Source organism: Eleginops maclovinus, chromosome 1, assembly GCF_036324505.1.
Source record: "Eleginops maclovinus isolate JMC-PN-2008 ecotype Puerto Natales chromosome 1, JC_Emac_rtc_rv5, whole genome shotgun sequence".
NCBI lineage: Eukaryota > Metazoa > Chordata > Actinopteri > Perciformes > Eleginopidae > Eleginops > Eleginops maclovinus.
This window is the reverse complement of record NC_086349.1, coordinates 8,933,810-8,959,150: the sequence shown is the minus strand read 5'-3', so window position 1 is coordinate 8,959,150 and position 25,341 is coordinate 8,933,810. Positions and strand designations below refer to the sequence as shown.

At 40.7% G+C, this 25,341-nt stretch overlaps 1 protein-coding gene across 2 annotated transcripts in view; it reads right to left on the bottom strand.

The window, feature by feature from the left end:
- ajap1 (adherens junctions associated protein 1) overlaps window positions 1-24,740 on the bottom strand; it is a 48,366-nt gene extending 23,626 nt beyond the window's left edge. For both annotated transcript variants that reach the window (XR_010168100.1, XM_063909596.1), the window contains exons 1-2: window positions 24,024-24,740; window positions 504-1,255 (exon numbers count right to left, since the gene is read on the bottom strand). Coding sequence is in view for 1 of the 2 variants with exons in the window: in XM_063909596.1 (XP_063765666.1) it covers window positions 504-1,255; window positions 24,024-24,052 (781 nt within the window). In the remaining variant the exon portion in view is untranslated. The remainder of the gene's footprint in view (window positions 1-503; window positions 1,256-24,023) is intronic.
- Window positions 24,741-25,341: the final 601 nt, after the last annotated feature.

The following is a 25,341-nucleotide window of genomic DNA, read 5'->3' as shown; positions in this document are numbered from 1 at the left end:
TAGATCAAATTCAGTTGCTGCTCTGAACATTTCCAACTCTAGTTCTGTTGGAGCTTGGTGTGTATATTGGCGTACAAAGAGAAAAGCTTGACATATTAATACATATTTTTGAAGTTTTAACATAGCCTTAGATACCTCATCACATCACAAGTCCAGATCACATTTCCTTTGAAGGGCAGTAGACGTCGAAGGAGCAGTATTCTTGATACCCTACACTTGGGGCACTACTATCAATCCATTACGTTTTTTCTGTGCCATGCAGGTTTATAATTTAGAATTGGTACATGTTCTCTATTTAAACGGAAACTGGGCTTTTGTTTTTCTTAAAACAACACAGTATCTTTTATTGAAGATAAGGCATGAGTCTGTCAAGCAACATTAAAACCAAATGATGCATCAAGACTTTCAAACTTGATCCCTCAATAAAATGTCATCGTTAACATATCGTAACAAAGATTTCTAGCATTAGCTTTTTCGCTTCTGAGCCACTTCACGTGTCCTACCTGGTGTGTCCCCATATGGCTTTGGTGGTTTCACGGTCTCCCCGAAGCTGACTGCGGCCTTGGTGGTGCTTATGCTCTTGGCCTCCGGTGTGGTCACCACAGTGAACGTCCTTTGAGGGAGCTTGGTTGTAGTGCTAGAGGTCGTGGCCACTGTGGTGGTTGAGACCTTGGTGGACAGCGTTATGTTGGGTTTGCCGTCTTCATCTGCGCTATCTGTCCCCGTGGGTCCCCAGTCAATAAAATCGGCCACTGTGGTAGTCCGGCCCTCCTGAGACTTATCATAGTCCCATTTGAGCTGCCTCCGGGCTCGAAGTAACAACCTCACTGCGTCTCTACTGCCGCTGGATAAAGCTGCTGGAGCTTCCGCTATTACAGCCAAAGGATCACCACTCTCCATTTGAGAGTTTCTCAACCGGCACTCCTTACACGCAGCTTGTCCTTTATGTGCTGGCTTCCGATGCTTTTGACTCTTGACTTTAGGCCCTACCCCTGCCCTGCTGTCTTGGGGTGGAGGGATAGGGTTGAGGAGACGACGGGCCAATGGGCTCACTGTTCTCCAGTGGAGCTTGTTGGGCGTGTCCCAGAGCGGCTGCCAGTGAGGTCGAGAGCGTGGCACCGATTTAGGCGTGAGTTTGACCCCCGTACCCTGATTGAGGGGGCTGCACACAGAGAAGTCCAGGGTGAGATGGGTCATGGCCAGCAGGATCCACACCCGGTGCCCAACACAGCTGCCTGGCCTCAAAGCAGACGGACTGCAGAGAAGGGGAGAAAGTAGAAGAAAGAAAAACGTTTTAGATTCAAACCATCTACACAATCCAATTAGAGATTCACATTCGATTCACCCTCCATTTGCTCTCCCAGCCAAGTTCTACTACACAACTTCTTCAACTACTCAATTAAAACTTAGATACTAATTGGCTATGTAACTACAGTCTAAGGGTTAGCCAAAATAAAACTGTGTAAACATGTGAACGATTATAGATTTGCACTCTTTGCTCTCAGCTGTCCAACGCAGTGAGGACTTATCCTTGATGTTACAGATTCATATCAATCCAGGGATGATTACACCGACACACAAGGTCAAGCCTGGTTTAGCTCATCATCATATTCGGCATTATCTCCCTCAGACACAAAGTCATCTGATTCCCAAAGGGCAATTTGATTATGCAGTGCAATGATCGGGGGGGTAATACGCAACGCCCGTAGAAGACACAGCGTGACAAGTCTGTCGCACAAAGCGTCACTTACAGTATCCAGCTACCGCTTTAATGTATTCAAAAGTTTGAACAACACTGTCCTTTGTGACTGTATAAACCCCCTTTCCCCCATCAACAAGATGGCAAGGTGATAGATAGGCCGGCTGTTCAGGCCAGGACCCTGCAGTAGACTGATTTTTAAAGACAACCTTCAGTGCCCCCCGAGACAAAGCTACACATTGATTCCTAAGGGAGAAACCTCATTATGGGATATCTTTCATCTCAGCTGTCCTTGGCCAATTTAAGCCCACACGGATGACTCATTTTGGAAGCGACACCGAGGTGATGATAGATGGAAAAGTGTGAATGGGTTCATCGACGGTCAGAGGCGACAGGGAGATGTTGTCGTTGACATCTCACAAAGTTTTGGTTTTCTACGGAGCTTTTGTTTTTTCTCTTACTTTTGTCCAGTTATACTGTAGTGACACTCGACAAAACAAACTACACTTCCTTTGGGAATGTTTCAAGATAAGTGTTTTTTCTCACATGCCAATCACAAGACATTTTTAAACGAAAATAGTTCAGCCAATGAACAAAGATTGTAGATATTTACAAGTTTGAAAGTGATTCGATGGATTATAACTGCTCAGTAATAGATTTCAAATGCTGAAGTATGTCAATATTAATCGGAAGTTCTATCTGTCCAACACCCCTGGCATGCCCAGATGTATTGTCAGTAAACTGGGCTTCTGTGCTCTTTCCTGGCAAAATCTGTAAAATACAACCATCTGACAGTAACGTTTAACACTAAAGTGATGCAACAGATTAAACATACTTTAGGATTAAGATTTGTGGGATGGATTTGAATTACGTTCGGACAAATTGAATTTCCAGCCCTACTGCTGACTTTTTATGGTTTCAAACAGTGGACATTAATGACGCGTTTTCACATGTTGAAATGTGCCCACATCTAACATTGACATACTGCTTGATTTTAATTTGGTCATAAATCAGCATACTTGTAATAGAACAATAGGAGAATTCAGGTGATGTTCCGTCCACATTTTTGTAGAAACCTTACACTAAATATAAGGAGTTTAAGAGGAGATTCTGAACCATGTTTTTATTATTCATTTCACCTCTCGTTGATTTCTGAGGGCCCAGCAAAGCACTAACTGATAAATAACTTAGATTGGCATTTTAATTGAGCTATAAACGGTGACTGATGTGGCCGTTAAAGAGCAGTGACAAGGTCAGTGTATTATTGACAGGTAAGAATATGGGTAATAACTTGTCGTGTGAGTGTTTTGGCTTTGACCTCCGACAGAGCTCCTGGCATTTCCCCAATCAACACACTCGGGGTGACTTCAGTTTAACTCTTCAGGGAACATTAATGCCATATTGATAGGTATAGCGGTGTGACTCATCATAAATAATATGATCTGGAGTGAAATGAGAGGAGGACATGTATCATTTTAATAGCCAGGTTTGTTAAGCACCTTGTAGCAAACGTTCTGAATGAAGACAACAGCGTACTGACAACGACCGCAGAATGGGTACTGGGTTTCTAATTATGTGCAAGTAGATAGGTAGAATTTAGATAGGAAGAAATATTTCACATAACAACCGAAATGATTCAAACCTGTCAGAACATTTGAAGACAGTCTTGCTTGAGTGCATCAGAGAAGAGTTGTAATACTAAAAATGATTATAAATGTTCATGTTATCTATTAAACACTGATACAATATGTTAATTGTGGAAGACTTTTAAAGCTGCAGCAAAGTCCTCTTTAGTATCTAAATCAATCAAGACCCTGTGTTTTAAGTATCTACCACTAAATGAATATAATGTGTAAAAGAAGTTGAAGCTCTTGGCCAGCACAGAGCATGATAATGCTACTAAATCTGTAAAGAAAACTAAATCTAAATAATTGTTTTTGTTCTACTGGTGCTCGTATTAATTGTCTAATACTTGCTTTGTGTTTAATTATGTTTTGATTAATCACTACCGACAGTTTGATTAAACAATTATTCTCAATAAAGCAGATGGTTTAATTGTCCTTCAAAGGTTTTCATTAACTGTTTCCTATATTACTTAGGTAAAGACAACCATTTCAAATGGAATCAGTAATAACTGCACTTCAACATGTTGTCTTCAGGTGATGTACAGTATATATTTTAAGGTGTATAACCAGACTAGTGAATCTGTTAGTCCAATAGCTATTAGCGTTTCTTATTAGTCTGGTTTCCCATTCACTGTTGTACTTCAGTTTACTTTGGTAAACTTATCGCTGGTTCTTCAAGATTAGATCTAATTCATTTATGACTTAACGAATAGAGTTCCAGCACATACTACAAATAAAATGAACTAAAAATAATATGTTCCAAGACCTGAAGTTTCATAACTTATGAGCAACACATTAATATTCTTTGACATCCCACACAATGAAAAATATCATTTGGAAGTACACTGCACAGATGGCAGATAAAGTGCAGTATTCACAGCATGAGCATACCAGATTGCTTTCTGGTGGGAATGTGTGTCTGGTGTCCTATTTTATAAGCACATGCTCCATCATGCCGTCATTACTAACTTCAGAATATAGTTAAGCCTCAACAATATGGCAGGAAATCCCTTTAGTAAAGATTGTGACATCTCCCGATTCTGAGCCTGCACGGTCCCCGCCTCGCATTTCTCTCATCACAAAGCATTGGGATTGTACTTTGAGTTGCCGAGGGGCACACTGGCAGATGGATTTTCATCGCAGAATCACATTTAGTAGAGGAATTGAAAAACTTGTACTTTGGTGGAGGAGATTGCCTTCTTATGCACATGTATATTTGAAGACTAGGGAAAGTAAAAGTGGACTGCAGTCTGTTTTATATGCATCATATGGGCAGAATTTATTGACCCGAACATGCAACTTTCAAGTCCTGGTTCTCAGTATGCCTGGTCCATTCTAGAGGCGGACTTACAGAGAAGGAAATGACTTTGTGAGGTTAACGAGAGAACCGCTAATTAGCGTGTCCATTGGCCTGGAGGACTCTGGTTAGAAGGTCAGCAGACAGACTCGCTGGAATGATGATTTAATCCAGGTCTGGAGACACATTATTTTTTTTTGCACATGCCATGTTGGATATCTGGTATTGTTTCTCTTAGGGCTACATGACTTGGGAGAATAAATGACAGAATGCAATCATTTTGGAGGATATTGCGATATAGGAGGGCGTAATAATGTTTGCCTCATTATTCTTAATGTCAGTGAAAAATACATTAAATGATCATGGTGAGATTATTTAAAGATACTATTGTATATATAACAAAATATGTTTGGTTACGTTTGTAGAATACAAATTTGAACCACTGGGTATTTTACAGCACCTGAACACTTCCTAAAAAAACTGTATTTAAAAATATAATTACTGCACTTCCTGCGAATACAATATTGCATTAGTCCATATTGTGAGTTCGATAACATTTTGAAAAATGGTGCAGCCTTAGTTTCATGTACATATCAATGATGCCCATGATGCTCAACTATAGCATTTGGAAAATATAGCCAGAGCTCAGAGAAAGACTTGTGTGTCTGTGTGTGTGTTTGATACCGACCTCGCCTGTCCTTCATGAACCTCAAGCAATGTGGAATTTCAACAGCAAGCGAGTGATGTAACAGTAAGTGTGAGATGTGATATTTCGGTGCAACAAGTATTTGGATTAGGCTTCTGAGCCCCAAAAAAATACAAAAAGCGCTGGAGGAAGGTTCACTTCACTCTCTCTGCTTTGCCAGTTTAAGCCGTACTATATTCAGTAAATCTACTTCCAACTTATTCTGCAGATTCCTACAAATGCCCCTCTCATGGGAGGGTTAGGATTAAGTCATGACAGGCACTTCAAATTAAACACATGATCTTGGAGTTTCAGAACCGCAGTTCGTAGCACATAATTAGGGTTTCCCATTTTATTAAATATCATTGCTATACGATTCGAGCTCTGATTTATTCAGCTAAATTGCATTTCAGACTTAGTCATGAATGAATATCAATCTGCAACTACGTTTACAAGAAGCCTATGGCAGAAAAAGTGCACGTGCAAAAAGTGAAATTCAGATTTACAAAGTATTTGCCGGCAGAGTTTAATCACACAGCGTCGGTCTGACTCATTCAGGAACCCAAAGTGGACTCATTTATGATTTCCTGTCACTCCTGTCTCTTTAAAAACCTACGCCACGCTGCTGTGCAAACAGGGAAAACATTAGTGTAATCCATTGCTCACACTACTTAATACAATTTACCTGCCCTTGAAACTGGAAAACCTTGTATAGCCAACACAATGCCATCAGAAGACCAAAATGAATGAAGAGCTCCCTTTGAAGTCTTTGACAAAAGATTCACAGCCTAAGCCTGAATCAAATGCTTGAGCAAAGGGTGAGAGCGGTTAATAAAAAGGCCATTCACACAAGGAATGGCAACCTGTGCCACGCCTTGAAGCTCCAGGTTGCTTCGATAAAAGGATATTGTCCCACATGTCACGTTGTTGACATGTGAAGTGCTCTACTGTGGATGTTTTCGCTGGATTTCGAGTACGTTGTTTTTTTACTCTTTCATGGATTCAGCTATAGCACGTTCAAGGGTTCTCAGCAGCACAATGACTAAGACACTCTGGACAAAGTAATTACATTTCCTTTCCTCTGCTGCATATGTAGCATAAGCTCGAGGGTCTCAAATAGAGATGTTGAAGCTGTATTGAATGTGCCTCAGTGGCAGCAACAGGCCGTCAAGCAGCTATGAAAATCCCATGATCACCCGAGCCTGATACAGCATCTTACTCATGGTTCAGTTTTATTACAATTGTATCTTTAACTCCGCTGCATGACTCACATCATGTGTAGTTATGAAGTCAGCAGTGAGATGATGAACAGTTGGCTAACCTTTACAGTATGCTAATTTAAGCAGAGTCATACATGTAGGGACATTAACTGCGTATAGACTCATATCCAGGGAAGTTGACGATGCATGCACTGAAAACTAATTATAAACACACATATAGCCACTGTTGGTATGTGAACAGTGGAGCTGTAACACTTTGTCATGACTTATTTGAAAGTGATTTGGCAACCAATGGGAAGGTTTGGATTACAAACTCTGAGTCTGTATCTGATGGTGTTTGGCTTCCGATTAAATTGTTTCAAGTGTTTTCTTTGTTAACGGCTTTCCACTGAATCCCAGTAGATATTGTTCAGAGACAGGGCTCAACAATAAGGATTGAGTACTGAAAGGGGGCCAGTAGTTGCCACATTGGACAAGTAAATCTATCAGCTCAATTGCCCGATCCAGAAAGTGGTAAAAATGTAAAGAACGGAGCAAGCATTTTGTTGTGTAGCATAGGAGGATGTACTTCCTGTATATGCAGTGTAAAAGGCTAATTAACATGGGGCAGCAGCTTCCATTTTCAAACCCATGGAAACCAACAGTTGCGTCTGGGAAAAAACAGCATGAGCGTTAAAGCCTTAGATAACATTGCTCCACAAATGTTATATTTTCCAGCTTTTGTTATTATATTCTTTATGTATTTTTGTTTAAAACAATGTTCGTGACTAGAGGAACTTGAATATAATTCGGGATGAATACAAATCAAATCAGCATTATGAAAATTTCCCATGTTACTAGTCATTATGTGACACATTTTAAACAGAGAGGCTTTGTATCTCCAAGAAGAGCAAGGTCATTACATACTTAATGCTTGCAATGTGTCAAGTGTCTTGTAAAGGCGAGCAGTGCATATTGCTTGATGATTCTGCCTCCACCAACCCAGAAAAGATCAAAGTAGTTGAGTGCTGTGCAGGCTATTAAGCGCAGCGATTCTGCAGACCCTGTGCTAGTGGGGCATGGTTAAGCAAAGAAACAAAGGGTAGGATATAGTCTCTGTGAACAAAGCCGACTTTTCAGCTCCTCTGAAGGCTTAAAAAAAAATGCTTCGATGTTTGAATACTCAAAAGAAATAAAGCTTAACAAAAAGTGGTAAAACCGTACATTAGACTAGCACCAGAGCCAAATTCCTTCCTTATGGAGTATATAAATGATTGTCATGAGAGTACAAGCGGCTAATGGAGGATTATCTGACTCTTTGAACTCATCCTTTGCGTCATGTTAGACCCAGTAAAACAAAACTATTATCTCTGCAGCTAATCGGATATCGCACCTAATTATTGTGGTCGGCACTGTATCTCTGGCCCAGTTCTTGTGTCATCATCACACTGTGATCACTTGTGCAAAACTAGGTCTTAATTAGAATTTTTCGCAAGAAGTGAGGCCTCAGCAGATGGGCTTCCCACCTGAGGGAGGTGAAAAAGGCATGCCTTCTTCAATCCCTTCGCCCCATGTCCCCAGGCCGCCATCAATAGGAATTTTATCAGCGTGGATTCGACAGCACTGCCACTGAGCCCACACCATTTTCCAGCCAACACAGCCATTGAAAGGCTTCTCGTTGAAGGTGACTCCACCTCTGATGAAAAGCCGCGTGTGATGCCAGACTATCTTGGAGGCAGGATTCAGACTGAATCAGTTGGTCTGCTCCTTCTTTTTTAAACCTCTCAGTGGGTTTTTTTTTTCGAGCCCCGGGAACAATACAACCTTGTGTCAACAATTTCAAAAAAATGACCCGTGTTTTTATTCAGGGAAGCTTTAGCAATTGATAGTGCGCTGAACTCTGGTATCTATGTGTGTCCAAGAAACTTCTAAAAACGGCACTTAGAAGGAAAAAAAACATACACCAGAGAAATGGTTCACCAGCTGCAGTTCACCAAGTTTCCTGCTGCAGTGGGTGGTTTTCTCTGATGGGTCCAATCCGACACAGAGAGAGGTCAAAACGGGACCTTGTGAGCCTGTAGTGTAAAGGACTGCATCTCAACAACAAACCTGTTTTCACTGACTTTTCTTTTTTGTTTGTTCAGTGTTCAGTGTACTCCAGGGTGGCTCGGCCTTGTTGGATTATTTTCATAAACGATTTGAAATGGAAAGCGATAATCTATTAGACAGCTCACATGTCCATGTGACCTTTGTATTTTATATTTGTAAGTCAAGTACAAAATAATTGTCAGTATGTGGTGATCAATCCTTTGATTCCCCAAAAACGTGCTTTCCTTTAGGGGAGAGTGTATCCAAAGTCAAAAAATATTCCTCTCAGTTATTCTTTGCCAAGGAAGCTTTTTGGTACAGACTGTTTCTCTGTAAGGATAACGGATGAACTGCTGTCCGGATTTTATGAAACATGGTGGTAGGGAGTTCAATGGCCCAAGGAAGAACCCATCAAAGAGCGGTTCTGAATCACGGGGGAGATGATACACGGATCATTTTTCACTCATGGCCTTAACTAGGGTCTACGCTCCCCGTCTTGTTACAGCATGTAATAGAAGAGAACTCGAACAATAAGGTCAGTTCTCAAATTCTCTGTTTGGACAAGTCTAAAAAATGATTGCTTATACATCATTATCTGTCAATACAGTAATGAGCCGACAACTTCAAAAATCTGTTGCCCTGATCATGTTGAATATTTTCTTCGAGTAAAGGGGAGGGATCCTTGTACTGTATACATTTTTGTTTAAGAAAACCCCTTTTAAAAACAGGAATTTCTCCACCTGTGATTCATGCTTTTTTGTGTTGCATCAACCACTCTCAGATGCTGAAGCCTCTTGGCTAAACCAAACTCTTGAACAGAAAACAAAAAAGATTCTACAGTTGGTTTTCAACAATAAGGATGACCTCTTCAGAATCTCCAGCGGGTAGATGGTGGCTATGTTTATATTGCTTATAGTTAGGTGTTTTGCTTTATGCCTTAAATATACCAACTAAGAATCCAAATAGATTAACGTGTTTCCAAGATAGAACTTGAGGCAAAATGTTTTTGTGGAAAGCTTTGTGTAATAGCTAACCGACACAGACTGAGCAATACAGGATGATTTACATGAGGCATGCACTTAACCCCTTGCTCCGCTGAAAAGACGATAGCGGCTGATTTAAACCATCTCCTCATTGTGCCACACATTAATAAACTAATATCATGTATTCAAAATGTGCTTTTACAATTGTCATCTTTTTTGTTAGTTTTTTCTGCAATGGTATAAAGTGTTTTGCCTGGAGGATTGGCCCCACATGCAGATTTTCCTTGAAAAACAAACTCCTAATATATTCATAATGACAGACTAAAGAAACATGTATTTATTAACTTTTTTACACATTTCCTCAATACAGTTAATTATTTTTATGAGTTTGGGTAGAAACGTTTTTTGTCATGATATAACACATGTTAAGCTAACCCCAACTCAACGTCTAGTGTCAGCCAAATAATATTTAGTATCTAACAAGCTTTCACCAGTAACACCATGACGTGTATTCAGGGGGAAATCTGGAAGAATATGTTCTATCTTTAAAGAGTGTCGGCACAATCAGATCTGTTTCTAGTTGGAAACATTCATTGTGGCATTCAGTGCCTGTGTGGATCATTGCATTAGACGTTATTTATAGCCAAGTTGTCTGAAAAACATGACACTGTCATGGCTTTCCTTAAAACCCTCCGGGGGATGTGTGGGTTGGTGATGTCTTCTTTTAAATTCATCCACTTTGAAGCATACAACTTAGTAGCAGCAGTAGCTGTGTTGCTACATTGAACAATGTTAAAGGATTATGGATTAAGAACACAGTGGAGACAGTGGGATGCTGCTGGTTGAGTGCTCATACAATGTGTTTCTTTTCATTCCACCTTCCCTGATTCTGCCAGCCTCCAGCACAGCCGGCTCACACTGGGGAGAAGAAGACTCTATTTTAAGAGATGTTGGGGGGGGGGGGGGGGGGGTATGCATTTGCATTACCTTAAGAGAGTGACAGAGATGGAGAAAAGAAAGAACAGGGAAGGCAGTCTTGCCCCTCTGGGGGGTAGAAACTCTCTGATAACATCCAGGCCATGGAACAAAGACACTTCTCCTTTCAGTTGACTCACAGAATGGCAGATTGGACCCCACTGGCTAAGCATTTGACTGCTTCATCAAATTACAACAATGGCCCCTCCAGTGTGTGGGAGTAAGAGCAGAAACTATAACAATATTACTCAAAACAATATAAGAATACTTCTTTTGATGTCAAATGTTTGCAAAATCGAATATTATAGAAGGCTAGGGTTCTGCAGTTGGAAGCTCATTGGGCTAGCTGCAGTTCTGCTAGCTTCAGTGACTCAATGCCATCTCTAAGTCTTTTAATGTTTTATAAATAATGACTCAAATGTATAACTGCTTATAAATGCTAGAAAGCAAAATGTCACATACTTATTTGATCAGACTTTCTTTCAGAGTAATATTTGTGAAATAAATCCTTCCTGAGATATGGCTGTCACCCTGACGAGACGGACAAACACAAACAGGATTCGACCGTTCCTTTCTCGACTTTTTTAATTGATTGACATACTGTGTTGAATACTATTTTCAAGCCCAACAAAGTGAAACCTTAATAAAGACTTTACTTCAATGTCACCATAACATTGTATTCTGGCTTAACTAACCAAAAGCACTCATACACATATGGTAGGCAAATGGGATGTTCAGCAGACATGACATTATTGCTTAGCCCAGTAAATAAATCCAAGAAAACTCTCCATGTCTACGGTAGGTGCTCCTTGTCGCTGTCCAGGGAACACATCCATCTTCTGCTCCACAGATCACTGCTTGGTCAGCTAAGACTGATGGATGTACACAAATGACATCACGCACTGTCCCACTATGATAACAGATCTGAGCTTTCAACAATAGAGGAGGGTTCTTGCCATATTACCATCACTGTAAAATCACAAGTACATGAAGCCTTAGAGAGCTTAAAATGCCACTTAATTTCCCCAAAGACTACACTGACCTCTAAAAAACAACAACGCTGACTCACTGTTAATACTTTGCATCACGCATTTATTAGAAGCGCTTATATACTGGTAATTGCCCTGCTGTCGTATAGCACACATACATTCACACTCACAAATTACTCAGACCCCTCTGGGATTAGCAAAAGTGTTTTCTCTGCAGCATATTGAGAAAAAGAGGGCACAATAACAGTCCTTCTCTGCCCTTCCCAGTTCCATTAATTCCAGCATGTAGCTTTAAGAGAGGCTGACCCAGAATAATCAGTGTTTTCAAGAGGAGGTCAGCAGAGATGTACTGTAAAGCGGAGACAGCCTCAAGTAGGGACGCGCTACACAACTGAACTTATTACTGCTCTCTTTGTCAAAGAGAAGCAGTACAAGTGGAGATGCTGCACGCTGTCACCACACCAAGGTTATTGCTGATGTATTACATGTGTTAAAAAAAAGAGGGACAAAGGTTTGTAGTTACTTGCTGCAGATGAAAAAAGGAACCAAGTTGCGTACATGCTCTGTCCAAGACAGTTTCCTTATTTAGAGTTTTAAAGGAGTAAGAGTGAGATTCTGAGCAGGAATCACAAGGGCTCGGGATCATAAAGGTGCGTTGTTAGGGCCGTGTCCACACAAAGCCCTTTTCGTTTTATCACATTTGTTTATTTATACAAAATACAATGTACACTCACAACAAATACAGAAAATACAGAAATAATATGAACAATAGGATGATCAGACAAGAGGACAAAACTAAGGCAAAATAAATCAAAATAAACCCTCCCACCCCCCATCCCAGGACCTCCCAGGACCTCTCAGGACCTCTCAGGACCAATGACTGCAATCAGTTAAGATGGCTAGATCCACTCCTTTTTAAAAAATTGTTCAGCTGTCGACACCCATAAACCAATATTGGACTCCTTAACTCCAATCCCACGTGCAGTGGAACCTTTTCTAAACTTTTTTGAATCAATTGCAATGATAACAGAGGCATGCAGTCTTAGGCGGCCGCTGACAGAGGTGTCAGCGGCCGTGTCTGTCAGACGGTAACTATCTTCAGAAAGACCTAAAAGCCCGTTGGTTGGAGCAGATCGGCTCGGTGGACACCGGATGTTGCTGCCGCGGAGTGTATCCCTTTTGTTGCCCTCCTCCCTCGCCATATGGCTGTCAACCTGAGCGGGGACAACCTCATCTATACAAAGTTTGAGAGCAAGGATCCTGGTGCTCAAAGTGAAAAAAGATTGTGAAAAATATATAGTAGCTTCAACAGATGGGTGACTCGTGGTGATACGTTGTTGACATATCGTAGTCATAGAAACAATAAAAAAACTTCTGGGAGCGTTTTCTTGATAAACCGAGATGTGCCCACCGCCAACGCCATGCTATCCTTTTCCTTGCAGAAACATGGACATGGGCCCTATCACTTCGGAAGATGTAGGTCAGGGGTGTCCAAACTTTTTTCACCGAGGGCCACATACAGAAAAAATATAGGGAGAGCTGGGCCACTTATAGAGTTGAATATTGACTCATAAGTTAAGTTATAAGTTAGCAAAACAAATCAAATGTAGGTGAATAATGTGCAATAAAAATGCTTTAAGGAATACACAGCCTACATCCCATCTGTCTTTAGGGTTTCATTTTATTTTGTTGGCAGCTCATTCCATAAAACAGAAGCCTCAGATTACTTATAATAGGAGTAAATATGAAGGTTAATTTTCAAACTTGTTATGGAAATAAGTTTTTGGGCTTTTTCTAATCAACTAAGATTTGTTAGAAAATGTTTCAAATTTGAAATGACTAAATTTATTTGAAATTGGGCTCATTAACACATAAATACTGTGTCATATATTTTAACATACTGTATATATTTGAGAAGTACAATAGAAGACAAGCAACATTTAATTTGTGGGCCATATTGCATTATACTTTTAGAATTTGCTGAGGGCCGATTCAACATGGTCTGCGGGCCACATTTGGCCCCCGGGCCGTAGTTTGGACACCTCTGATGTAGGTGGTGTTAGGATGCTGAGTCGAACCTAAGACAATCCTAAGGCCAGAGTCCTGCATAGGCTCAGGTTCTTCCTGGTCAAACCGGCAAAAAACGTTGTTTAATGGGGTAAAAATACACGTGTATCAAACTTTGAGCAGCGGTTACAATTTTTCTGGGTACATCTGAAATTGAAATTATGAAATAGTCAAGCATAATCAGCAGCCAGGATATATTGTGTTGATAGCCGGGCACTAGTTGTGCCGAATGTGCTCATCATCCTGGCATTAAGCATATAAGAGATTCCCTGGCTGGATGTGTAATTTAAACACACATGACCAGGTTTAAACCAGGGTAAAAATAGACCACCACAAGCTAAACACAACTGTTTAGCTTGTGTGTGTTGCACAAGTTGGGTCACGGGAACTGTGTGCAGGCCTTGGCCCTGTCCCAAATGTTACCCCAACCTTTAAATACCATCCATGAGGTGGGTCCGGTATGAATGTCTTTTTTTGGAGCATGCCATGTTTACTATGCAACTATGATATTTGCCATCTTGGACATCTTACTGATAGTGCAGCCTTTAAAGCCAACACACTACAATGTGAACATTTTGCAGTTAGACAAGGTTAATATGAATCATAATATCCTACTTTATGAGTCTGAATGTCAAGGACTGCATCAAACTTTAGCACTTCATAAAATGAGTGAGAAAGATCACTGGAAATTAACAGGCATCAGCAACACGACTTTAAAATGATCTTTTAAACGCACTTCAGACTGTTTTGCTGCATCAGGGGGGGAAAATGCAATGTAACAGGAAATGTATTATTCACAGACCATATATTCATATATTCCGATTTTAATTTAGTACTGTTGGTTTATCTGTCGTGTGGAAGTGTGGTGTGGAAGACAATGGGGCTGGGGACTTAAGGGACCCAGAGATTTTACAGCAAAGGCGAGACTCTTATGTTGTGCAGTGCTTACTGACACAAAAACTCTCAAGGGGAGCTAGCATGTGGGAGCTTCAATTTCTAAAAGCTCCACAAACACACTTACTAACAGACACACACACACACACACACACACACACACACACACACACACACACACACACACACACACACACACAATCCCTTACCATGCTGCTCCACTTAATACCCCTTCCTCTCAGGTGTTCCTTCTCCTGTTACATTGCTGTCTACATGCACTGGGGACAACACGCAAAACAAAAAAATGTTGTGTATTATTTTAAAAAAACAATCAAACTTCAAAATGTTGATTATTTATTGCTAAGAAACAACATTGGTGTTGAGGTTGTTTTGTTTTTTACAAGCAATTTGCAAGTTTCATCATCTTATCTATTTACCCAGGGACTCCTGCCAAGACCTGCAGTATTTGTGACAGGCCGGAATAATGCCTCGGAATGTGTGCCTCTGATATTTCAAAAACAAGGGCTTTATGGTCACACAATGATTTGTTGGTTTGATGTACCGATTATCCAAACTGGACAGTTGTCAGCTGATCACAGTCATATTTCAGGGAAATGTGCTGATTTATTTTAAGGGTTTGCATCGTTGTCACTAGGGGGGTTTGTGTGACTTTGCAGCACCGGTTATACCAAGAAAGAGATTTGTTATTACGCGTTCTTATTCGTAAAGGTTTCCCCTGTTTTCTTTTTGGAGAGTTAGTTACGTTATTTCAAGTGGAATATATTGAAAATATTTTTCAGTTGTATTTTAGTTGTCTGGAAATCTTGTTGAGATTTGTTTGAGTGAAGAAATTCTGGTAATTTGGTCAAGTTTGAAAAGAAAATCAATGATTTAATCTGGGTATAGATAAGATATCAATTTTCCATCCTAGAAGAATTGGCAGTACTAGGAATTGGCATTTCAGAATTTTAAAAAATCCATAATTGTAATTGCCCAACATATTTGGAACTTGCTGGTTCAATCAGTCAGACTTTGGTCTGGGCAACCTTTGGCTGGATTCTCATCACTTGTCACTTGTGAGGCGCTTTCATCCAAAGCGACTTGCGTATATTCCATACTGTGGACAACACCCACAGGAGCAATTTGGGGTAAAGTCTTGCCCAGGGACACAACGACATGCTGACTGCAGTGGGACTCGAACCTACTCTCCCCTCGTTTGCATAACATTTGAGGCCAACGATAAACCCTCCTGTGAACTTGACCTTTCAAAGGTCCAACCCACCGCACACTACATAAAAAATGATTGTCGGCCAAAGCGTTTTTTTCTGCAATAAGCTGAGCAGCACTTGAGAGATTGTCTTTTCACATCATTATAAAACATAAAACAACCGCCATGGAGAGGTGATATGCTCTCACACTGTCATGATAAACCCTGGGATTATTTAGGACACCCTCCCACACTAAAGAAAGTGCACGGATCAAATAAATGTCACAACTCAACAAGTAATTGTTATTCAAAGCGGGCCGAGGTATTTACTGATGCTTTATTACCCTGCCACTCAGCAATGCATTGATCAGTTAGACCTGACAGGGAGAACAGAGCACAATATAATCTGAGTGTCTTTTGAGAGGTAAAGCCTAAATTGACTGGAATCATCCCGACTTGCACAAGGAAATAAAATCTACAGTAAATCCACACAAGGGAAGTGCAACCATGCGTACACTCTGAGAGAAACACCCAACTGTCATTTAGGAAAATATACAACCATTATAAAGGCTGAACTTCTCAGAGAAATGTGTTATCCATATGAAAGAATATGGCAGGGCTGCCATTCCAGTCCAATAAACTGTTAATGATGAAGCAAATTGAAAATGTCAGAAGGTATACAACATGCTGAAAGGAACTCTCTGCAGCATGATGAATGGAGCTGCATATTGGATATTTATGAGTTATTATGAGCCTACATGGCTTCTGCCGTTATTCCATTTAAAGCTCATTTTAACTGCCACCTGGACCACAGTCCCGGAGACAATAGAACGTGTTATGACACTGAAGGCAAACTTTAGCACACATTGTTGAAGCAGTGCTTAACATATTGCCTGGATGGAAAGGACAGTCTTCACTAAAGGAAAGCACAAAGCCTAATTCATAACGATTTTCTGCAGGTCTTAATGTGTGTTAATAAGGTGATGTGTTATGAGGATGGAGTGACAGTTAAATCACATCCTCACAGTCTCTAGGGACATCAGCACCTTTCTTATCCGCTGTAATGCTCGCAGACAGTATCATATTGTGGCAGAAGCTCAGAACGGACCATTAGCAAAATGCTCTATTGTTACTTTAATCCACTTCTGCTCAGCTTTCCCTTTGCTTGGCACTTTTTCTCCACTCATCTCTTCTCATTATGCAGAGCACTTTTCAGGGGATGAGGCTCCAACAGCCTTTTTATTTCTGAGGGAGGATCATGGGGCTGGCAGATTCTGGTGGTTTAGTTGCAGATAATGAACCTTGTGGTTTTTTTTCCATTTCTTGTTCATTTTGTAAAGGGGTTAGTCATTACAGATTCCATAAGACATTTAAATGCTACACATTTCGAAACAGAGCAATTTAGTCTAGATGTTGGTTTATTCATGCACACTAAACAGATTGATTTAAACAACTTAATGATGAATGAAAATGAATCAACAGTACTTATATTTGGGAAATCGTCATACTGAAATAGGCTTTTTATCCTGACCTAATGGGAGAAAACATTTTCTAGTTGAAGTCCGAAATTCAACACCCCCATATATCATGAATGGAATGATCCTTCATTTCATAACGAAGTTTCCTACCACTGCCTATTCAACTGTGAAATCGTAACTCGGGTCTCCTTACATCCAACATACATTGTAAGTACATACATACTTAATTCAAATTCAATACCGTAGATTTGGGGTTAAGTATATCGCCCAAGGAAATGTTGACATGTTGGAGGTTGAGTCACTCTTGTTGGGATGTAACACTTTCTTGGGCACATTTTTGTCGCTTAGTGTTCTCTGATCAAAGCAGTATTTCCCCTGACTGTAGGTTGTATTTTCACTGCAGTTATGGAAGTGTTTGCGTTAGATGTTATACATATAAAGGGGATTATCCTCCGTCCCTTATACGTTTGAACTGTGATACCCCTGTCTCTATTTGGAGCCTGTTGAATATACTCGGCCTCTGTTGGAGCTGAGGAGGGCTGTGTGCTCAAGCTCTCAGACTAAGCGACAGGGCAAACACACCCCAGCATGCACGCACACACACACACACACACACACACACACACACACACACACACACACACACACACACACACACACACACACACACACACACACACACACACACACAAATGGCAAACTCTATAGCCAAGATACTTCCAAATCACATATTCCCACCATGTTATGTTTCTTTCTAATGTGGTGATTATGGTGGCTTAATCCTTCTGTATCCTGATCCAAATAAATGACACGTCCCTGAGTGTGATACGAATTAAGACCAGCCAGGTGTTCACAAGCCGGCTGTCATCTACGACTTATCAAACACAAAACAGAGAAACAAACAGGTGGTATTCCCCTTTATGCTAATATGAACAATATCACCTTTACCGATGAACATTCAAATGTTTAAATGTTACTCTGGGATAACAAAACTATATATTTAAGCGTTTTGAGTGCCTTAGTAATCCATATGTAACATGTGTAACCTGTATTAGGACATAAGCTTTTATCTAGTAGACTCTGAACTCTAATAAACAGCCTGATGGGTGCTGATAGAAATCCTCACAGATAAACAATCTTCAGTTGTGACCTTTATTTTGGAATATGCTGGTGTGCTGCAGTGCAGTATCTTTCTTCCACTGGACCTCATCACTTTGTGTAAACAAAAATGTGCCGTTGTGGAATTATCTCTATGCGTTGGTTGTTTTTTTTTAAGAATATCAACAGCATGTGGTTGTGTAACTTTGACAAATACAGGCTCTGAGGTGTAGGAGTTAAGCTCTGCTCGGTATCTTCCTGTATTAGGGAGATAAATACCACAGTTTGCTCTCCAAAGATTTCAAGAGATTTATGGATTGCCTCTGTGCAGCAGGCCTCTGGGAGGCAAATATTCTATGAATTCTTCCAAATGTTTGGTGCTGTGCAGCACACATACACACACACTCCATCATTATCAGTAAGGCGAAGCTGAGGGAGCTTGTAGTGTCGAAAACATTGTTGCATATCTGAGTTCTAATCAGAATTCATAGTGGGAAACCAACAAATAAGCAGAATAACTGCTGTATGCATGAAGTCCTCCGCCAATCGCTCATATTGCACTTTACATTCATGTCTGTCAAAAATGTCCAAACCTCATCATTTCATCCTTTAAGAAATGTGGTTAAAATAGTCATATTTGGCCTGATTTATGGCTTGTTGTTTAATATCAATATGGCTAAGCTGCAAGGGCATAGTGTAGGAAAGGTTGTTGCATGTCTGTGTTCTAAATCCAGAGTGGGAAACAAAGAAAAACACAGAATTACAACCTTAGGGGTGTCTCACTTTGTAAGGTAACAGTGACCTCCGACCACCACATTTTAATTAGATCATCCCTGAGGCTAATTACATGTTAATGCCAAATTTAAAGAAATGTCCTAATTACATTCCTGAAATGTCACAAGTCAGGGACAGATGGACGGACGGACAAACCGAATACATAACGCCTCAGGCCCGCGCTGTGTCTTTGTGTGTGGTTTTAGGGGGTCTAAGATGCAACGGCCAAGGGCGTTGCATCATCCCATTAATTACTCTCACTGCACAATATCCCCCACTACAGAGTGCATGACCCACATGCACAGGAAGATCAGCAGGGCTGTAAAGAGCATGGGAATTGGGATTAAAAGTCAAAAGTGACCAGAAATGAAGAACAATAGCCCAATCAACTCACACCCTCTCTGTGAAAATGTGTATTCCGGCCTATTTCTCAACACATGTCAATTACCAATGAATGGGAACAGGAAAAAAAGCGGTAGTTGGGGGGCTTTCTATTGTTTATCTCTGAGGTATTTTAGTTGGAAGTGGCCCGCTGAGAGGCGCCCCCCATGCCTGGAGAAGGCCAGTTAGTGGGAAGGGCCATGACGGATAAATCTGATCCTTTGTACAGGCAGTATTGATCCGGCAAAAGCCCACTACATAAATCAAGTTTGAGCTGTGTGCTGTTAGTTCCCTCACTCTGTGGGATGGATGTGGAACACATGCTCTTGTGCAGCCCAAACTGGACAGGATGGTCATTAAACCCAATCAGGCTGAGGGTGATGGCGGTTTTTTATGGGAACTTGAGTTTGAGGTCTGAACTGAAGTAATTATATCTATCTATGCTCTCACCACAGCCACAAGACTCCATTGACACAAAACTGGGGGCAGCGGTAGACCAGCAGCCCCCTTGTTCTGACATATAAAATTACCTTTCTTTCCGAAGTCGTCTGGCGACTGTGAAACAAGATTTATCTTTTTAAGATGGCCTTTCTTGGGTGGGATGAAACACTTTTTGCTACCCTTGTCTACAACACTAAATTGTTTTGATCCTGTTCCAATATTCCAAATGTGTGGCATGCAGACCACGGTCTAGTGTTGATAGTAATGCACTGAATGTGGATAAGTGTCATATAGTATAACTAACAACCATCCCTTCCTGAATCTGTTAGCCAACCTCTGTACAACAATTTGTTTTTTAATGGAGGGATTTAGTGTCAAATGAAGGTTAAAATCCTGTTTCAAAAGTAATTTAACCCTTGTTATCTAGTATTCATAAAACAACTTTGACCAACAGCGCATTAATTCTAATATTTTAGTGTTATTAGTTTTCCAAAAGCTATGAGTTGAACTCCGGTCCCCTCATTTTCAGCGTTCACTATGCAGTTATATGCCATGGAGGGAAATTAACTTTACAATGGCAGTAATGGTCCAATTCTGCCTATGTCTCGTCTCTACTAATTGCTGTGCCAGTCAACGACGAGACATTTATGGTTCACCCTGGTCCAAGTTTCTCTCATTTTCTCTTGTCTTTATCTCTCGTCTGTATTTCAAATATGGCTCAAATGAACCGGCGCCTGTGTCTGCTCTGTTTTTTGTTACACTATTTCACAGGGACAACCTGTTCTGTTCCTCCTGGATTTAACAGACTGCTGAGCACAGGGTGTTTACCACATGCACGCACACTCACACAGACACACATCTCCAGAGGATAGGATCTCAGAGAAGCAACACAGCCTATTTCACTGCAAATTAGGTTAATCACGCTCCAGAGAGGCCCAGTTAATAACTCGCATAGAGGCTATTAAAATGGCACCTAAATCACAGGAATTTGTGAATATCTGATGGACCCTTCCACAGTATTGCCACATTAAACCCTGGAGTTCTCGGTAGCCAATTGCTGGTCATGCACCCCGATCCGCTCGAGACTGATGATGCTGTGCAAGAGCAAGGAGAAAACACCTCGGTGTGTAGAGTATAATATATCAGGTACCCTGCTTCATTAAGGCAGACACATTAATTAGAGTTAAACTAAAAAAAACACTTTCTCTTCAGCAAGGATAAGATGGAATACTAATCACATAATCAGCAGACACATCAATTCTGACATCATTACAACATAGTTTTTCCTTTTGAGCCATACTTGCAATCACTTGACATATCTCCATTAACCTATCTCCATTAATTGCAAGAATTTATTCAGGCCATGAAAATTAGACCTGTTCAGGAAAAGTCACTTTTACTTAACAATCCTGTCTTTGCAACTGGCAAAGGAAGCCCTCCTGAAAGGCATGGTGTCTCCACTGGTAATATTTTGCAACTACAGTGTACCGATAGCATCTCCAGTGCCTCAGCAGTATGAGAGCTCTCTATGCAAAACTTTAAATTGTGTGGCGTTCATGAAAGATTGAGTCTGGGAGAGACACTCGCTTTGGGAATGTTCAGGAACTAAATGGATCTAATTTCAGATTCATATGAAACTTGACAAACCTATTGCTATGACTGGAAAGGCACACGTTAAATTGGCTTGTATTTAACGGGACATATTGGTGTAATGAATCTTCCTACTGCCAGTTTTGTCTTCCCATTAGCGTCCTGAGTAATAGTGGTGTGCTTTGTTAGTTAATGCAATAGGGAGAATTAAACTAAGCACACTATTCAAGCCACTGAACAAACCTCTTGCCGTTGCCAAAGTGTCAGTGTTGTGTGTTTAATTGGGATAAAGCACCTTGCCAATGTTAGTACTGACTCTAGATTTTTACTTAGTGTCTGATGCTCTAAAAGTTTTCAACAAGCAACTGAGCTTCGTCGTTACAACTAACTTATTTCAAGTACAAAAAAAACCACATCATTTAGTCAAAAGAAGGAAAACTATTCAATCCTAATGTTCAGTATTGATTTAAGTCATTAATAAAGCAAAAGTGCAATACACTCATTGATTCCAGCTTCACAAAAATGAGGATTTGCACCTTATTTCTGTGGGCGAAGACATACAATTCAAATCATGGGAAGTTATGTCATAGACCTTTTCAAATCTAAAACGTAATCACAATTTGTTTGCATTTATTAGTGAGAATTACATAACCTACCATCATCATGCCATCAGTAAAAGTCAAACGATGATACTAAAACAAATCGAAGTCTTTAAGGCGTCTTCATGAGATCACATTACATAAAAAGTAAACACAGTGGCCATCTATAAAAAGTATTTGGTTTTAATCTAGCTTGGAATCTATCCATCCATCCTTTCCTCTCTCTGGGTTTGCTAAAGTCAGAGCTGTTACATTTACTGAACGCCCACAGCTCAAACTTCTGTAGGTGGTTTGTTCTCTGTCTGTTCCAACAGGTACAGAAGCTTTCTGTGCACATGCTCACTGCACATTTAAAAAATATATAACTATCAATGTTCAACACAACTGGGAAGCAAGGCTTTATCCCAAACACATATGTGCCATCACTGTAACAATAATAAATGATAATTTCACACAATCCAAGCTTTTAGCCTGTGAGGACAAACAATAATCTGGAGCATTGGGAATTCATACAAATAAGAAGTCCACAATAGCAGTCCTTCTTCAACCCACATCTCATTTTGACATTCCACATCATGACAGCGAGCGACAGGGACATTTCTACGACTGGAAATTGCTGTCTCTGTGCCTCTGACCGATTCCATCTGGAGATATGGGACATAAATGCATTTCATTTCATCATGTTATGCAACTGCTCCGTCTATGGCGTCTATTGCCATTAGCCTGCTAGGTCAGCCCTAAGATGTACAGTGTGTGTCATGCATAATAAACGAAACGGCTGAAAATGGGCAGGAATTAAGAGCCACCGGTGGGAATGAGATCAAGCAGGTGGCAAGGCAATCCCACCTCTGGCAGGTTAGGACTCATTTCACAGCGTGTCATTACCTCTAAAGGTATTTTACGGCAAATGAAGGAGACCATTTTTAGCTTTCGTTAGCAGACACCCCTAAATGAGTCAGATAACTGGTCTCCATACGGCTTCAGTTCAGGGATATTTATTTATTTATCATAGAAAACAAAGAGTATTAATTACGCCCTATTGCTTGAAAAGGTTTATAACAGTTAGTCACAATGTTCTACCTGTCTACTTCTCTTCCTGTTTTGTAAACCTTATATCTCCATCCTCGAGATAAGCACAGTACTTAAACTGACAACTTCAATATTTACCAAACTTCCAAAGCCAGAATTAATCAGAAATATGTTAGGTAAGGATTCACAATTAAAAAATTCTGCATTTGACTATCCTTCAATTAGTAGCTATTATATGCATCTGCCCAGAAAGCAGTTAGGGATTCCGTGCAATGCTCAGGGGGACCTCAGCAGTTTTGGTCTTTATGGGACTTGAACCGGCGACCCTCTGGTCCCCAAGCCAATTTCCTACAGACGGAGCTACTGCCTCCCTAAATTTAATGCATCTTTTCAACGACTAATTACCTCATTAATTGCGCGTTCCTGTGAGAGCGCGTGCGTGTGTTTGTTTTCACAAGTGAGGAGGAGCTGCCAGACCTTACCTTGTGAATGTGCGTGTGTGTGGACACGTGTGTTTTTGAGCGCGACCGCGTTTGTCTGTGAGTGTATGTGTGTCGTTTGCACCGTACTGTTGGCGACCCCTAGCGTGGAGGAAGTGAAGTTTTAGATCATATTTTTGCTTTTAAACATCAAAAAACATATGCACATTCAGCCGTCGCCTTATCACTCTTTAGAGTCAACAACACAACGGAAACAAATCGTTGTATCTAAATAACTTTAGTGCAAGAGAACCTACATTTTGATGTGTTTACGGACCTTTGATATAATCTAGTCACCAATTCCAGCAGACTCATAACTTGCAGTGGCGTAGATTAAAAACTGAGACAATATGTTGTCGCCAAATGTGAAAACATAACAAAACCCCGTGTACAGTTTTCGTTTCCCAAAGATTGCACTGAAATGAATAATAATGTTCGTTTCTTACCTGCGCCCAAGACTCCGTTTTATCCACATTTTCTCGACTGCCGAATCCGACTCAGTCCTCCAGGTATCCTCCCATTTAGATGGGTTTTCTCCAAAGTCGACAATAGCTGATAAAACACTCAAGTGACGGACCGTACTCCGGCTGTCAGTAACGCAACCATTATTTTAAGCCATATCCTTCAACGTTGCGCACATGAAATTCCTCCAATAACGCTGCCAAATCCCACTCACAACAGCAGAACAATAAGTATTTTAAGTTGCTCGTCAATTGTTATGTTGGCGATAGACAGAGAAGGGGTTCACGCGGGCAGGCGGACAGGTGAGCGGGAAACCGACAGAGGTACCGTCAAACTTTGCCTTCACGAAAATCTTTCATATCCCCTAGTTGAATGTAAAGATGTAAGGTGTGGAGAGAAAAAAACAAGGCATGTAGTTGGCATCCTCGTCGCTGAAATGACAGCTTCTCCTACATTGTTGAAAACGTCCAAAAAATTAGGGGGTGGAAGATGAGGATGCTCGCTGTTTGAAGGAGACGACAAGTCACCGCTGGTAGGGGGTCCTCATTATCTATTCACATCTATGAAGGGTGGTGTTCAGCGTGCGGAGGGGTTAGATAAAGTAAATTAAAAAAAAGAATGAAAAATAAGAATTAGGTATAACTGAAAAAAGGACGAGGATAAACGCCGAAGAAGAATCCTGGAGGTTGAGAGTTGGTCCCGAGGAGTTGGAGAGAGGGGGAATGACAGTTTGTCAAGGGAGAGGAGAGGAGGCTGCTCCGTCTCCTGCTGCTCCTCTTCTCTTCAGACTGACGAACGACCTGCTCGCTGAGCTGCACGCTGCCGTGACGTCATTTTAAAGCCAGATATGTCATGTGCACGAGTGTCTCACGTCACATGGGGTGGGGGGTCTCACTCATCTGAGTGTCAGATTAGACATGACAAGGTGCAGAGCTCCCGGTACAGTATGGAGTTATATTGATCGATGTCCATATGAGTCAATTTTGCATAAAGAAATGCTGGAAATTATTTTGGAAAAGCCCTATAGCTGGTAATCAGTGCCTTTGTGTAATAATATATGATGTAACCTTTTGTTTTAGACATTCCAAGGCTTCACCTGACAATTTGGCCATGATCTGAGCTCTCCCTTAAGGTCAAATTTGTATTCACTTAACCTCAGTTCAATCAGTTAAGTAGAATGTGTCTTGAATACGCCTTAAACTTGAACAAAAACAGCTTCATTCTAATATAATTGCAAATAATACTTCTCGCAAGCAAAGGTTGACCATCAAACAAGCATAAATGGCATTTATAGTGTGTTGC